This window comes from Oncorhynchus tshawytscha, linkage group LG08 (assembly GCF_018296145.1).
Source record: "Oncorhynchus tshawytscha isolate Ot180627B linkage group LG08, Otsh_v2.0, whole genome shotgun sequence".
Taxonomy (NCBI): domain Eukaryota; kingdom Metazoa; phylum Chordata; class Actinopteri; order Salmoniformes; family Salmonidae; genus Oncorhynchus; species Oncorhynchus tshawytscha.
In genome coordinates this window covers 22,152,257-22,169,145 of record NC_056436.1, presented here as the reverse complement: position 1 = coordinate 22,169,145, position 16,889 = coordinate 22,152,257, and the positions used below count along the sequence as shown (strand labels likewise).

Here is a 16,889-nt window from a genome sequence, read left to right as displayed (position 1 = left end):
TCAAGATCAAGCGATATAACATGGACAACAATTACGAACTACTCTCTCCTTGTTCTTTGAGAGGCTATAGTCTGTCTGCATGCTAGCCCCATCTGGTGGTGGTGAAAATTAAAGGCATATATGACTGAGTGAGTTGTGTAAAATAAATAATTTATATATTTTGAAGTAATGCCTTGTTTTTGCCTCCATATGACCCTATTTGAATGGTGAGGGGTTTCAGCAACACATCCATTTCACAAAAAGTAACATCTTAAAAAGGTCTGTATGTCTGAACTAAACATTATCCCTACATGAAATATACTTTTTGTGTGCAGTTTCCCTCACAAGGAATGTAAGCCTAACTTCCTCTTGGAAGACATGTAGATCCCCTTACTTCCCAATGACGTACATACCACAGGAGGTTGGCGGCATCTTAATTCATTGGGGAGGATGGACTCATAGTAATGGCTCAGACGGAATTCATGGATTGGTATCGAACTCAACAAACACATGGTTTCCACGTGTTTGATACTATTTCATTTACTCCATTCCAGACATTATTATGAGCAGTACTCCCCTCAGCAGCCTCCTGTGGTAAATACCAATGTTACAATTACATCAATCCCCTCTTAAATCACACAGCAGTAATGTAGCTGGGGGGAAAGCTCAGTGATGAATGGGCTGCCAGTTTCTCTCTTTCACCAAAGCTGCACTCTTTTCAACATTGAAAGGGGGGTTACCCTGGCAACCTTATATCACTATGTCAAGGGGATACAATATGTTTCACAGCCTTGTTCTGCTAATTTCTTCAGCCGATTACATGGTAACAAACTAACCTACACACTGTCCAAGCCAGGACCATCTGTAAAGTAAAGTAAAGTCAACAGAATGTCACACAGTTTGGCGTTGATGGATTACAAAAAGAAAACCAGCCCCGTCGATGACATCGACGTCTTGCTCCCAGACGAATTAGATAACGTCTTTGCGCGCTTTGAGGACAATACAGTGCCACCGACGTGGCCCGCTATCGAAGACTGCGGGCTCTACTTCTCTGTGGCCAACGTGAGTAAATGTTAGACCTCATAAGGCTGCCGGCCCAGACAGCATCCCTAGCTGCGTCCTCAGAGCATGCGCAGACCAGTTGGCTGGTGTGTCTACGGACATATTCAATCAATCCCTATCCCAGTCTGCTGTCCCCACATGCTTCAAGATGGCCACCATTGTTCCTGTTCCCAAGAAAGCTAAGGTAACTGAACTAAATGACTATCGCCCAGTTGCACTCACTTCTGTCATCATGAAGTGCTTTGAGAGACTAGTCAAGGATCATATCATCTCCACCCTACCAGTCACCCTAGACCCACTCCAATTTTCCTGGTACGGAAATTGCACTGCTCACAACTGCAGGGCTCTCCAGAGGGTGGTGCAATCCGCCCAACGCATCACCGGGGGCAAACTACCGACCCTCCAGGACACCTACAACACCCGATGTCACAGGAAGGCAAAAAAGATCATCAAGGACAGTAACCACCCGAGCCACTACCTGTTCACCCCATTTCCATCCAGATGGCGAGGTCAGTAGAGGTCCAAAGCTGGGACAGAAAGATTAAAAAACAGATTCTATATCAAGGCCATCAGATTGTTAAACAGACACCACTAGCACAGAGAGGTGGCTGCCTACCTACAGACTTAATATCATTGGCCACTTTAATAAATGGAACACTGTTCACTTCAATAATGTCACTTTAGGAATGTTTCCATCTCACATTAGTCATCTCATATGTACAATTGAAGTCGGAAGTTTACATACACTTAGGTTGGAGTCATTAAAACACATTTTTCAACCACTCCACAAATGTATTGTGAACTAACTAACTGTTTTGGCAAGTCGGTTAGGACATCTACTTTGTACATGACACAAGTAATTCTTCCAACAATTGTTAACAGACAGATTATTTTACTTATAATTCACTGTATCACAATTCCAGTGGGTCAGAGGTTTACATACATTAAGTTGACTGTGTCTTAAAACAGCTTGGAAAATGACAGAAAACGATGTCATGGCTTTAGAAGCTTCTGATAGGCTAATTGACATCATTTGAGTCAATTGGAGGTGTACCTGTGGATGTATTTCAAGGTCTACATTAAAACTCAGTGCCTCGTTGCTTGACATCATGGGAAAATCAAAAGAAATCAGCCAAGACCTCAGAAAAGAATTGCACATCTCCACAAGTCTGGTTCATCCTTGGGAGCAATTTCCAAATGCCTGAAGGTACCACGTTCTTCTGTACAAAAAATTGTACGCAAGTATAAACACCATGGGACCACGCAGCCGTCATACCGCTCAGGAAGGAGACGCCCTCGGCCTCCTAGAGATGAACGTACTTTGGTGCGAAAAGTGCAAATCAATCCCAGAACAACAGCAATGGACCTTGAGAAGATGCTGGAGGAAACAGGTACAAAATTATCTATATCCACAGTAAAACGAGTCCTATATCGACATAACCTGAAAGGCCGCTCAGCAAGGAGAAAGCAACTGCTCCAAAACCTCCATATCAAAGCCAGACTACGGTTTGCAACTGCACATGGGGACAAGGATTGTACTTTTTGGAGAATTTTCCTCTTGTCTAATGAAACAAAAATAGAACTGTTTGGCCATAATGACCATCGTTATGTTTGGAGGAAAAAGGGGAGGGTTGCAAGCCGAAGAACACTATCCCAACCATGAAGCACGGGGTGGCAGCATCATGTTGTGGGGGTGCTTTGCTGCAGGAGGGACTGGTGCACTTCACACAATAGATGGCATCATGAGGCAGGACAATTATGTGGATATATTGAAGCAACATCTCAAGACATCAGTCAGGAAGTTAAAGCTTGGTCGCAAATAGGTCTTCCAAATGGACAATGAGGTGGCAAAATGGCTTAAGAACAATAAAGTCAAGGTATTGGAGTGACCATCACAAAGCCCTGACCTCAATCCTATAGAAAATGTGTGGGCAGAACTGAAAAAGCATGTGCGAGCAAGGAGGCCTACAAACCTGACTCAGTTACGCCATCTCTGTCAGGAGGATTGGTCCAAAATTCCCCAACTTTTGAAACGTTTGACCCAAGTTAAACAATTTATATGCAATGCTGCCAAATACTAATTGAGTGTATGTAAACTTCTGACCCACTGGGAATGTGATGAAATAAATAAAATCTGAAATAAATAATTCTCTACTATTATTCTGACATTTCACATTCTTAAAACCTCTTAGGACTAGTGGGCAGTTTCCTGAATTTCTGCCTGACTGACGTGCCCAAAGTAAACCGCCTATCCCAGATGCCAGGATGCCAGGATATGCATATAATTGGTAGCATTGGATAGAAAACACTCTAAAACTGTTGAAATAATGTCGGAGACTAGAACAGAATTGATATGTCAGGCGACAGTCCGAAGAATTTCTGACCAGAATTGGGGGTTTTCAGATCCCAGGCTCTTATTATGGAAACCTATTGGAAACCCATTTGTCCTTCATCCAAATTGCAACTCCTATGGATTAAATGTCAGAAATTGTGAAAACCTGAGTTTAAATGTATTTGGCTAAGGTCTATGTAAACTTCCGACTTCAACTGTATATAGTCTATACTGTATCCTTCAGACTTTTATCTACCTCACCAACTTGAAACATCTGCTATCTGAGCAGCTAACCGATCGCTGCAGCTGTACATAGTCCATCGGTAAATAGCCCACCCAATTTACCTACCTCATCCCCATACTGTTTTTATTTATTTACTTTTCTGCTCTTTTGCACACCAGTATCTCTACCTGCACATGACCATCTGATCATTTATCACTCCAGTGTTAGTCTGCTAAATTGTAATTATTCGCCTACCTCCTCATGCCTTTTGCCCACAATGTATATAGACTATTTTTTTCTCTCTCTTTTTTTCTACTGTGTTATTGACTTGTTTATTGTTTACTCCATGTGTAACTCTGTGTTGTTGTCTGTTCACACTGCTATGCTTTAGCTTGGCCAGGTCGCAGTTGTAAATGAGAACTTGTTCTCAACTAGCCTACCTGGTTAAATAAAGGTGAAAAAAAAATATATAAAAAACTGTACTATCTATTGCATCTTAGCCGCTCTGTCACTGCTCATCCATATATTTCATACTTATATATTCTTATCCCATTCTTTTACTAGATTGTGTGTATTAGGTTTTGTTGTGGAATTTGTTAAATATTAGGATTTGTTGTGGAATTGTTAGATATTACCTGTTAGATAGTGCTGCACTGTCGGATCTAGAAGCATAAGCATTTCGCTACAATCGCAATAACATCTGCTAACCATGTGTACAGTGCCTTGCGAAAGTATTCGGCCCCCTTGAACTTCGCGACCTTTTGCCACATTTCAGGCTTCAAACATAAAGATATAAAACTGTATTTTTTTGTGAAGAATCAACAACAAGTGGGACACAATCATGAAGTGGAGCGACATTTATTGGATATTTCAAACTTTTTTAACAAATCAAAAACTGAAAAATTGGGCGTGCAGAATTATTCAGCCCTTTCACTTTCAGTGCAGCAAACTCTCTCCAGAAGTTCAGTGAGGATCTCTGAATGATCCAATGTTGACCTAAATGACTAATGATGATAAATACAATCCACCTGTGTGTAATCAAGTCTCCGTATAAATGCACCTGCACTGTGATAGTCTCAGAGGTCCGTTAAAAGCGCAAAGAGCATCATGAAGAACAAGGAACACACCAGGCAGGTCCGAGATACTGTTGTGAAGAAGTTTAAAGCTGGATTTGGATACAAAAAGATTTCCCAAGCTTTAAACATCCCAAGGAGCACTGTGCAAGCGATAATATTGAAATGGAAGGAGTATCAGACCACTGCAAATCTACCAAGACCTGGCCATCCCTCTAAACTTTCAGCTCATACAAGGAGAAGACTGATCAGAGATGCAGCCAAGAGGCCCATGATCACTCTGGATGAACTGCAGAGATCTACAGCTGAGGTGGGAGACTCTGTCCATAGGACAACAATCAGTTGTATATTGCACAAATCTGGCCTTTATGGAAGAGTGGCAAGAAGAAAGCCATTTCTTAAAGATATCCATAAAAGTGTCGTTTAAAGTTTACCACAAGCCACCTGGGAGACACACCAAACATGTGGAAGAAGGTGCTCTGGTCAGATGAAACCAAAATTGAACTTTTTGGCAACAATGCAAAACGTTATGTTTGGCGTAAAAGCAACACAGCTCATCACCCTGAACACACCATCCCCACTGTCAAACATGGTGGTGGCAGCATCATGGTTTGGGGCTGCTTTTCTTCAGCAGGGACAGGGAAGATGGTTAAAATTGATGGGAAGATGGGTGGAGCCAAATACAGGACCATTCTGGAAGAAAACCTGATGGAGTCTGCAAAAGACCTGAGACTGGGACGGAGATTTGTCTTCCAACAAGACAATGATCCAAAACGTAAAGCAAAATCTACAATGGAATGGTTCAAAAATAAACATATCCAGGTGTTAGAATGGCCAAGTCAAAGTTCAGACCTGAATCCAATCGAGAATCTGTGGAAAGAACTGAAAACTGCTGTTCACAAATGCTCTCCATCCAATCTCACTGAGCTCGAGCTGTTTTGCAAGGAGGAATGGGAAAAAAATTCAGTCTCTCGATGTGCAAAACTGAGAGACATACCCCAAGCGACTTACAGCTGTAATCGCAGCAAAAGGTGGCGCTACAAAGTATTAACTTAAGGGGGCTGAATAATTTTGCACGCCCAATTTTTCAGTTTTTGATTTGTTAAAAAGTTTGAAATATCCAATAAATGTCGTTCCACTTCAAGATTGTGTCCCACTTGTTGTTGATTCTTCACAAAAAATACAGTTTTATATCTTTATGTTTGAAGCCTGAAATATGGCAAAAGGTCGCAAAGTTCAAGGGGGCCGAATACTTTCGCAAGGCACTGTATGTGACCAATAGAATTTGATTTGATTTGATATGATGGTGAGACAGTGAAGTGTCCTGATTTTGTGTGGGGATAACAGACATGTCTGTTCTCTAGTTTACATCAACAGAGCATGTAAAACAGAAAAATTACAAATCAGAATACTGTGATTGATCGTCATTGAAAAACAGATCACATAGCTAGTAGATCGGATCACATTAAACAGATCACAAACAGGCCGTTGCCCAGTAACAACAGCATGGCAATTCTGCAGGCTGTTGAAGTTTCTTGTTTATCCTTCCTGTGTAATGAACTGTGAAGGGATAGCATTCACACATAAACATACCAAGAGAGAGCCACATATGGAAACCACAGTTCAGACAAGATGGGATAGAGAAAGATACACTACATGACCAAAAGTATGTGGGGACCTGCTCGTCAAATATCTCATTCCAAAGTCATCGGCATTAATATGGAGTTGGTCCCCCCTTTGCTGCTATAAAAGCCTCTAGTCTTCTGGGAAGAATTTCCACTACATTTTGGAACATTGCTGGGCGGGTCTTGCTTCCATTCAGCCACAAGAGCAATAGGGAGGGTGGGCACGGATGTTGGGCGATTACGCCAGACTCACAGTCTGCATTCCAATTCATCCCAAAGGTGTTCGATAGGGTTGAGGTCAGGGCTCTGTGCAGGCCAGTCTATTTCTTCCACACCGATCTCGACAACCCATCTCTGTAAGGACCTCGCTTTGTGCACGAGGGAATTTTAATGCTGAAACAGGAAAGGGCTTTCTCCAAACTTTTGCCACAAAGTTGGAAGCACAGAATCGTCTAGAATGTCATTGTATGCTGTAGAGTTAAGATTTCCCTTCACTGGAACTAAGGGGCCTAGCCCCAGACCATTATTCCTCCTCCACCAAACTTTACAGTTGGCACTATTCATTGGGGCAGATAGCATTCTCCTGGCCTCCGCCAAACCCAGATTCGTCCGTCGGACTGCCAGATGGTGAAGCATGATTCATCACTCCAGAGAACACGTTTCCACTTCTCCAGAGTCCAATGGCAGCAAGCTTTACACCCCTCCAGCCGACCATTGGCATTGCACATGATGATCTTAGGCTTGTGTGCGGCTGCTCTGTCATGGAAACCCATTTCATGAAGCTCCTGACGGACAGTTATTGTGCTGAGGTTGCTTCCAGAGCAGTTTGGAAGTCGGTAGTGAGTGTTGCAACCGAGGACAAACTATTTTTACGTGCTTCAGCACCTGGCGGCCCCATGCCGTGTGCTTCTGTGGCCTACCACTTCGCAGCTGAGCTGTTGTTGCTTATAGACGTTTCCACAAGTAGAAGCATTTTGCTACACCCGCATTAACATCTGCTAAATATGTTTACGTGACAATTTGATTTAATTCACAATAACAGCACTTACAGTTGATGGGGGCAGCTCTATCAGGGCAGAAATGTGACAAACTGACATGTTGGAAAGGTGGCATCCTGTGACGGTGCCACGTTTAAAGTCACTGAGCTCTTCAGTAATGCCATTCTACTGCTAATGTTTGTCTATGGAGTTTGCATGGCTATGTGCTCGATTTTATACACCTATCAGCAACGGGTGTGGCTGAAATAGCCGAATTCACTCATTTGAAGGGGTGGCCACATGCTTTTGTATATATAGGAAACTGCATAAATATGCCACCACACTGGTCATCCCCAAAGCCAACACCTCCTTTGGCTGCCTTTCCTTCCAGTTCTCTGCTGTCAATGACTGGAACGAATTGCAAAAATCACTGAAGTTGTAGACTTATATCTCCCTCACTAACTTTAAGTGTCAGCTGTCAGAGCAGTTTACCGATTGCAGCAGCTGTACACAGCCCATCTGTAAATAGGCCATCCAGCCAACTACCTACCTCATCCCCATATTTGTTTATCTGCTCTTTTGCACACCAGTATTTCTACTTGCATATCCTCATCTGCACATAAATTGTAATTACTTTGCCACTATTGGTCTATTTATTGCCTTACATCCTTACTTCATTTGCACACACCGTATACAGATTTTTGTATTGTATTATTGACTGTACGTTTGTTTATCCCATGTGTAACTCTGTGTTGTTGTTTTTGTTGCACTGCTTTGCTTTATCTTGGCCAGGTCGCAATTGTTGGTTAAATAAAGGTGAAATAAAAAAAATACAAATAAAAACTCTACTAGTGTCTCCATGTAGGGGTTATTTCTTCCCAGAGTAGAGTAGAGGAAAACCACAGTTATGTAGCTGGTCTGTTCTCTGGATGCCACAGCTGCAGAAGTGATTCCCCTCTCTCTCTTGTCTGGAAGCTGTTGAGCTGAGATCCAGATGTTCTCAACCCTTCTGGGACATGCGAATGTAACAGTGAATAACAGAGAGGGGTCTGCTCAGGAACACAAACACAGCTAGAAAAGAACATTCAATGATATACAGTAGGAGGAATGTTAGATAGGCAACCATATGAATCTTCTCTGTGACATTCCAGGACAGGTGCAAGGTCTGGAAAGGATACTGTTTTATGTCACACTTGTGATAACGCATCTATGTTCTTTAACTTTCTCATGTGAAGAAAACGCCCAACACTTTCTTTATTGGATTCCAAACAGATGAGAACCCAGCAAAAGGCCTCTAGGCCAGGTGTCTTTGACTTGGTAGCTCTCCAGCATGAGCAGGTGGCATAGTCTGGAGAGAGATAAAGAGAGGGAAAGGGAGAGAGAAAAAACAATCCATACAATGACTTATGGAGGAGAGAGAAGAAGAGAGAGAGAGAGAGAGAGAGCGACTCCAAACAATGACGAGAGAGAGAGAGAGAGAGCACTCCAAACAATGACTTATGGAGGAGAGAAGAGAGAGAAAACAACTCCAAACAATGACTTGTGGAGGAGAGAGGACAGAGAGAGAGAGAGAACAACTCCAAACAATGACTTATGGAGGAGAGAAGAGAGAGAAAACAACTCCAAACAATGACTTGTGGAGGAGAGAGGACAGAGAGAGAGAGAACAACTCCAAACAATGACTTGTGGAGGAGAGAAGAGAGAGAAAACAACTCCAAACAATGACTTATGGAGGAGAGAAGAGAGAGAAAACAACTCCAAACAATGACTTATTGAGGAATCTCCGGGAAGCCCGTTATGTCCTATAATCACTCACTATAGGGTCTATGAGTCTCTTATACACACTACTGATCTGTGCCGGAGCCTCACATCCTTTGTGTACTGTCCTCCCTTGCCTCAATAAAACATATTAGTCTAACACAGACAGGTAATGCTGCTGTCAAGACATGGCCAATATATATATCAAACTAATTGCTCCATTCTTTTTGTCACTAATCATCCCCATTGTATTGTGCTCCGAGTTAGGAAAAGAGTCAGGACCACTGGTGGGTAGCATCTGTTTGGCTATAGCTTCCTCTTAGGTAATGCCGTTCAGTTACATGGACTTTTCTCATGTCACGTTTTCCACTGCAACTCATTTGATCAAGATATACATTTTTCTTTTGAAGTTTTGGAATAAAACAATCAATTGCTTCAGAATTGTTGGCTATTCATGTTTATAAGCCAATTTAGAGGTGAGGTTATCAACTTCGCTGTAGGTCTGTGTTGGCTACTTAGAAAAGTTGAAAAACAATTTTTAAAAGGAGGGGTTTTATCCAACTGGAATTTTCTAACTGTGCGGTATCTTATTTGTCCTCTATAAAACGTGATGGAGAGGGAGGAGTTTTCAGTCTCCTCGCCATAGGATTGTGAGCGGTTGTTATTGAGCGTCTCGGTCCAGTCCAGCTGTTCTCATCCGGACACCCATGAGACTCAGGCAGGCACCGTAAAAGATTTACAGTGGGCTAGAAGTCTATCTACAGAACTTCTGATGGTGACGACTCTCGGCGATGCAATTGTAGGATTGTAAACAGTGCGCTTTTAGACCGTGTCCTTAAATGGATGGAGACGTCATGGACCTCAGAGGAACACAATAACATTTGGAAAGTTTCACCAAATGCCCTCTCGGTACTCAGAGGACTCTAATCTAGGCGGCTATTCTGCCACACATTTTTAGATTTCGTTTTTTTTAATGATTCCATTGTGCCACAGAGAGAATGACTGCTTTCATCCCGTGCATAAATGAGCCTAATTATTGTACGAGCTACTGCGTGGAGACAAGTTAATGTTTCACTTCTGAGTTCTTAGATTTCTTGGTGGGGGGCCAACGCGAACTGGAAATGGGAGCGTGCCTTTGCTGTGCCTTGTAAATTTTTACAGCCTGGTGCCAAGGGACAACAACAACAACATGGGTAGCGGTAGTAGTCGAGGAAAGAAGGTTGCTCCTGCCAGTGTCAACGAGATGAACTCATTCAGAAGAGATGACAACACAGTCCACGTTTTGAAAGAGGAAAGACACTTGTTCAAACCATTGAAAATAACTAAATCTACGAATTTAAGTCAGTCACGAAATAGAGCGCAACAAGACTGCCACAGTGAAGGACACGATTCTGAATTTTCCGTAGAGGATGATGACATTGATGTGGAACTGAATCGAGTTCTACAGGAATATGACAATCGGGAATTGCGTTCCAAGAGGAAAACGTATCAAACGAAACCTTTCATAAGGTCTAATACATATGGGTTATGTTATTCCAGTCGAGTCCACAATGAAAGCGTTTTCAATTCAACCCCTCACTGGCAGAGTTCTGAATTGTCGGAGGGGCCTGGGGCATGTTGTCCAGATAACGGTTCTGTTGGAGTCAAGGACAAGAAAGGCATCCCGGTCTTCAACCAGTTTTGCAAAAATACACAGATTCAGTTCTCAAGCGGAACTCAGGAAAATGTAAGAATATTATTTTTTCTATTTCTGGTCAGTGGTGATGGACAAGGATAATCAAATTGACAGAATGTTGATCTACGATTTCCTGTTTTAAAATTACTTAACCAGTGGTATGGGTAACGTATTAAAATATTTGTATGTTTTAAGTTATCTGCAAACAATATATTGTTTTCTGCCAACTCTGTTGTCAAAACTCTTAACAGGACTTGTTGACAACGGGGTCAGCTTGTGTGGAGTCAGTGCCTCGAGCAGAAACAGACTCGTAAGTAGCCTGTCCTGCTCTTTCATAAATTATTCATTTTTAGCTCAGTGTCGCACACACACGATTTCTGTAGTAACTGAAGATCGGGCAAGATCAAATTCACCTTGAGCATATCAAAATACCAAGCCATTGTGCTTTGGGCTGATCAGATTAGTTCCACGTCTGCAAACAACTTGGAAACAAACAGGTGTTTTATTGTGGCTAATTTATTGATATTATTTAAAACACGGAAATATGCTGAAAATAAAGACTGTAATAACATATCTAATTGTAATTTGGAATAATTTGGAAATAGACCGTGGCTATATATATATATTGCCTCTATGGCTCACTGACTGAGCCCATTTGCGCATCAGAATTTGGTCCACAGTTTCATTCAACCTATTTCTTCAGGCTATGTCTGAAACCCCCTCTGAACAGTTATTTTATTGTTCTTACAATTATTGACATATCTATCGGTTCCTCCCCAGAGTCCTGGACGATGGCAATGGTCCCTCTCTCTCCATGCCTGTCATTCTGTATGATGGATCAGAAGTGGACCTGATGGAGACCATAGAGAGAGAGTTTAGTTGACCTCACAGGAGAGACTAAAATAGCAGGATAACTTTTCAACCAAATATTAGTTTTTTGAATGAATGGTGAAGGTGCATAATGATGGAGGAATTCAGATATGATGCTATTGTTTTAGCACTACCCACAATTTTTTTTAAAGTAACTGGCCAGTGTTTCCAGATTTATACGAAATAGGACCTATAATTAACTACAATATGAATTTGATAATTTTCCTTAAAAAAATGGCAATTAAGTATGTTAAAAAGCTGTTTTTCTGTGTTGGAATGGTGTGGGTGTACTCTAACAACAGAATGGTGTGGGCGTACTCCAACAACAGAAGGGTGTGGGTGTACTCTAACAACAGAATGGTGTGGGCGTACTCTAACAACAGAATGGTGTGGGCGTACTCTAACAACAGAATGGTGTGGGCGTACTCTAACAACAGAATGGTGTGGGCGTACTCCAACAACAGAAGGGTGTGGGCGTACTCTAACAACAGAATGGTGTGGGCGTACTCTAACAACAGAATGGTGTGGGCGTACTCTAACAACAGAATGGTGTGGGAGTACTCCAACAACAGAAGGGTGTGGGCGTACTCCAACAACAGAATGGTGTGGGCGTACTCCAACAACAGAATGGTGTGGGCGTACTCTAACAACAGAATGGTGTGGGCGTACTCTAACAACAGAATGGTGTGGGCGTACTCCAACAACAGAATGGTGTGGGCGTACTCCAACAACAGAATGGTGTGGGCGTACTCTAACAACAGAATGGTGTGGGCGTACTCCAACAACAGAATGGTGTGGGCGTACTCCAACAACAGAATGGTGTGGGCGTACTCCAACAACAGAATGGTGTGGGCGTACTCCAACAACAGAATGGTGTGGGCGTACTCCAACAACAGAATGGTGTGGGCGTACTCCAACAACAGAATGGTGTGGGCGTACTCCAACAACAGAATGGTGTGGGCGTACTCCAACAACAGAATGGTGTGGGCGTACTCCAACACCAGAATGGTGTGGGCGTACTCCAACAACAGAATGGTGTGGGCGTACTCCAACAACAGAATGGTGTGGGCGTACTCCAACAACAGAATGGTGTGGGCGTACTCCAACAACAGAATGGTGTGGGCGTACTCCAACAACAGAATGGTGTGGGCGTACTCCAACAACAGAATGGTGTGGGCGTACTCCAACAACAGAATGGTGTGGGCGTACTCCAACAACAGAATGGTGTGGGCGTACTCCAACAACAGAATGGTGTGGGCATATACCATTCATTAAAAATGTTAAGGCGAGTAGACTGCTGATTTCCCAGCTGGCATGTTCCTGTATGAGGAAATAGCAAAAAAAAATGTAAACGGTCTGTTTGAGGTGGGTTTTTTTTTCCCAATTTATGCTTTGGCCAAAAATAAGAGTATAGAATGAGTCAACAACATTTCAGTTAAGAGAATATTAACTTTTAAAAGTGAGATTTTCACAGGATAGTTACTTTAAACTAAGATACATGGTTCAATGTGCCAATAAATCAGCACAATCTACTTTTCAGTTTTTTCCAATTGCCGCCATCTTGGAGCTAAAATCGGGATCAAGTTTACTGTGCTAAAGCAGATACAAAAAGAGTAATAGAGAGCATTATACAATATAGCAAACTCTTTATGCATGTCCGCTATTGATCAAATCAAATTGTATTTTTCACATGTTTCGTAAAAACAACAATGCAGAGAGAAAAATATAAAAATAAAAATATATATATAACACAAGGAATAAATACACAATGAGTGATGATGATGGCCTTTCTCTTGACTGCATAGAGACAAAATAAATCAAGTTAATTTCCAGCAATTCCTGACTCATCCCGGTTCTCTGGCATCTGGATTCATTAGTCTACTAAGTTGGATTCACGGTGCATATCATTTGATTGATTAACACCCCCAGTAACTCTATATCCGTGCTGATATGATTGATCCAGTGACCTTGACATTGTTTTTTCTTCTTCTCTCCAGGAACACGTTCAGCGTCAGACATTTCAGTCCGTTCCATTCTAGGACATTCCAGATAGGCTCCTCTTACCTTTCCCCCAAAGTGAGTTCAGGTGGTCGATACAGCCGAGGCTGCATTCGCCAAACTCAAGAGCCGCTTTGTTTCGGCTCCCATCCTCAGGTAGCTCCCGATCCCTCGCGTCAGTTCGTGGTGGAGGTGGGCGCTTCAGAGGTGGGGGTAGGTGCGGTACTTTCCCAACGGCAATTGGGAGAGAAAATGCTGCAGTGTTAAAGCACGTGTTCTGCAAGTCTGAACATTTTGCCATGAGAGGGAGAGAGCATTTATCATTTTTATAAAACATTTCATGCAATTCTACTCATTTTGCCATGGGGCAGAGATAAGAAAATTTCATTTTTAAAGCTAATTTCCTGCAATTCTACACATTGGGCCATGACTTATGCCTTGTTAATATGATATCTGAGTGAGAGTGACTAACAAAATCAATGTGGGCCCCCAGTAGGTCAGGGCCCATGGGCACATGCCCTGCTTGTCCGGTCGGTATTCGTCCATGATAACTACAAGTTTAGATAGCTGGCTAAATAAACTTACCAATCTAAAATCTGTTAGCTGAGATGGCTAGTTGAGTGACAAACATAAAAAGAGAAACTGCTGGTGCACAACCAAATTTGTGTATTCTACTATTCTACATGAAATATGTGGTCCTTTATAGCTCAGTTGGTAGAACATGGGGCTTGTAAGGGTAGGTGGTTCAATTCCTGGGACCACCCATAGATAAAATGTATGCACCCATGACTGTGAGTCACTTTGGATAAAAGCTTCTGCTAAATGGCATATTTTCTAACTCTCAACAGTAAGTTGAGTCCCTGACTAAGTTGCTAATAAAAAAAACACATCTGCAACCCATACTTTAACAAAGGCTGCTTTAGACATTCAGAATGGTGAACAAATGCCTGCTGAGTGCAAATAGGGAGCCACTCTACAAATGATCACTAACCCAAACAGATCTATAATAGATAAAAATACAATTTCCTCCGGTCTCCCCTTACTAATAGTGAGGACGCAACTTTAAATCATTCCCCCCACTCTTCCCTAACAGCGAATTAAGGAAGTTCTGACAAGCGCGACAAAGTTTGAGGATATTTTTCAACAAAAGTTCATTAAGGATAGTAAGTAGGAAACCCTGGTTTCGATAGGTGATAAGATATTGTCATAAAAGGGGGGTGGATATTTGGCCTGGCAAAGGGGCTTTATGCGCTGACTGAATGGGAGCCGAACATCTGAAGGTTTTACCCGGCTGGTCTCAGCAGGTCTCAGGAAGAAATTACAAGTCCTCATTGTCCGAGACCAAGTCAAGACCGAATAAATAAGTATCGGACACAGAGACTAGATGAAGAGACTTGGTCTTGAGTACTGGGGCGGCAGGGTAGCCTAGTGGTTAGAGCGTTGGGCTAGTAACTGGAAGGTTGCAAGTTCAAATCCCTGAGCTGACAAGGTACAAATCTGTTGTTCTGCCCCTGAACAAGGCAGTTAACCCAACCCACTGTTCCTAGGCTGTCATTGAAAATAAAAAGTTGTTCTTAACTGACTTGCCTGGTTAAATAAAAAATAAAATAAACTACAACACTGGGTAGGGGTAAAGTGACTATAGGCAAAAGGATAAATAATAAACAGTAGCAGCAGTGTATGTGATGAGCAAAAAGGGTGAATGCAGATAGTCCGGGTAGCTAGTTGGTTAACTAATTATGGCTTGGAGGTAGAAGCTGTTCAGGGTACATTGGTTCCAGACTTGGTGGATCGGTACCGCTTGCCGTGCGGTAGCAGAGAGAACAGCCTATGACATGGGGGTCTTTGACAATCTTTAGGGCCTTCCTTTGACACCGCCTGGTATAGAGGTCCTGAATGGCAGGGAGCTCGGCCTCAGTGATGTACTGGGCCATACGCATTGCTCTCTGTAGCACCTTGCGGTCAGATGCCAAACAGTTGCCATACCAAGTGGTGATGCAGCCAATCAAGATGCTCTCAATGGTGTAGCTGTGGAATTTTTAGAGGGTCTGAGGGCCCATGCCAAATATTTTCAGTCTCCTGAGATCGAAGAGGCATTGTCGTGCCTTCTTCGCGACTGTTGGTGTGTGTGAACCATGTTAATTAATTCTTTAGTGATGTGGGCACAGAGGAACTTTAAGATCTTGATTAGTGCCATATTGACACATATCTAGCTCTCTCTATATATATATATATATATATATACTGTACCAGTAAAAAGTTTGGACACGCCTAATCATTCAAAGGTTTTTCTTTAATTGTACTATTTTCTACATTGTAGAATAATAGTGAAGACATCAAACTATGTAATAACACATATGGAATCATGTAGTAAAAATGTGCAGCACTCCATCACTCTCCTTCTTGGTCAAATAGCCCTTACACAGCCTGGAGGTGTGTTTTGTGTCGTTGCCCTGTTGATAAACAAATGATAGTCCCACTAAGCGCAAACCAGATGGGATGGCGTATCGCTGCAGAATGCTGCAGTAGCCATGATGGTTGTGTGCCTTGAATTTTAAATAAATCACAGACAATATCACCAGCAAAGCACCTCCACACCTCCTCCTCCATGCTTCATGATGGGAACCACATGCTGAGATCATCCGTTTACCTACTCCACATCTCACAAAGACACAGCGGTTGGAAACCAAAATAAATTACATTTGGACACATCAGAACAATTGACAGATTTCCACCATTCTAATGTGCATTGCTCATGTTTCTTGGCCCAAGCAAGTATCTTCTTCTTATTGGTGTCCTTAAGTAGTGGTTTCTTTGCAGAAATTCGACCATGAAGGCTGGATTCACGCAGTCTCTGAACAGTTGATGTTGAGATGTGTCTCTTACTTGAACTCTGTGAAGCATTTATTTGGGCTGCAATCTGAGGTGCACTCTAATGAACTTATTCTCTGCAGAAGAGGTAACTGGGTCTTCCTTTCCTGTGGCGGTCCTCATGAAACCCAGTTTAATCAAAGCGCTTGCTGGTTTTTGCAACTGCAGTTGAAGAAAGTTGTTGACATTTTCCAGATTGACTGACCTTCATGTCTTAAAGTAATGATGGACTGTCATTTATCTTTGCTTATTTGAGCTGTTCTTGCCATAATATATACTTGGTCTTTTATCAAATAGGGCTAACAGAGCTGATTGGCTCAAATGCATTAAAAAGGAAAGAAATTCCACAAATTAACTTTTAACAAGGCACACCTGTTAATTGAAATGCATTCCAGGTTACTACCTCATGAAGCTGGTTGAGAGAATGCCAAGAGTGTGCAAAGCTG

General features: G+C 42.2%; 1 protein-coding gene across 1 annotated transcript; it reads left to right on the top strand.

Annotated features, from left to right (window-relative positions):
• The first annotated feature begins 9,677 nt into the window (after nucleotides 1–9,677).
• LOC112256786 lies at nucleotides 9,678–12,251 on the top strand. Its single transcript, XM_024430281.2, has 3 exons — nucleotides 9,678–10,755; nucleotides 10,956–11,014; nucleotides 11,485–12,251. Exons 1-3 carry the CDS (start codon nucleotides 10,219–10,221, stop codon nucleotides 11,585–11,587), a joined length of 699 nt encoding a protein of 232 aa, XP_024286049.1. The 5' UTR covers nucleotides 9,678–10,218; the 3' UTR covers nucleotides 11,588–12,251.
• Nucleotides 12,252–16,889: the final 4,638 nt, after the last annotated feature.

What these genes read in the sequence shown, in the direction of transcription:
- LOC112256786 (XM_024430281.2), top strand. Translation starts at nt 10,219, where the DNA reads ATGGGTAGCGGTAGTAGTCGAGGAAAGAAGGTTGCTCCTGCCAGTGTC. An exon ending in CAAGCGGAACTCAGGAAAAT is followed by an intron (nt 10,756 to 10,955) that starts GTAAGAATATTA and finishes AACTCTTAACAG; the next exon opens with GACTTGTTGACAACGGGGTC. An exon ending in CCTCGAGCAGAAACAGACTC is followed by an intron (nt 11,015 to 11,484) that starts GTAAGTAGCCTG and finishes GTTCCTCCCCAG; the next exon opens with AGTCCTGGACGATGGCAATG.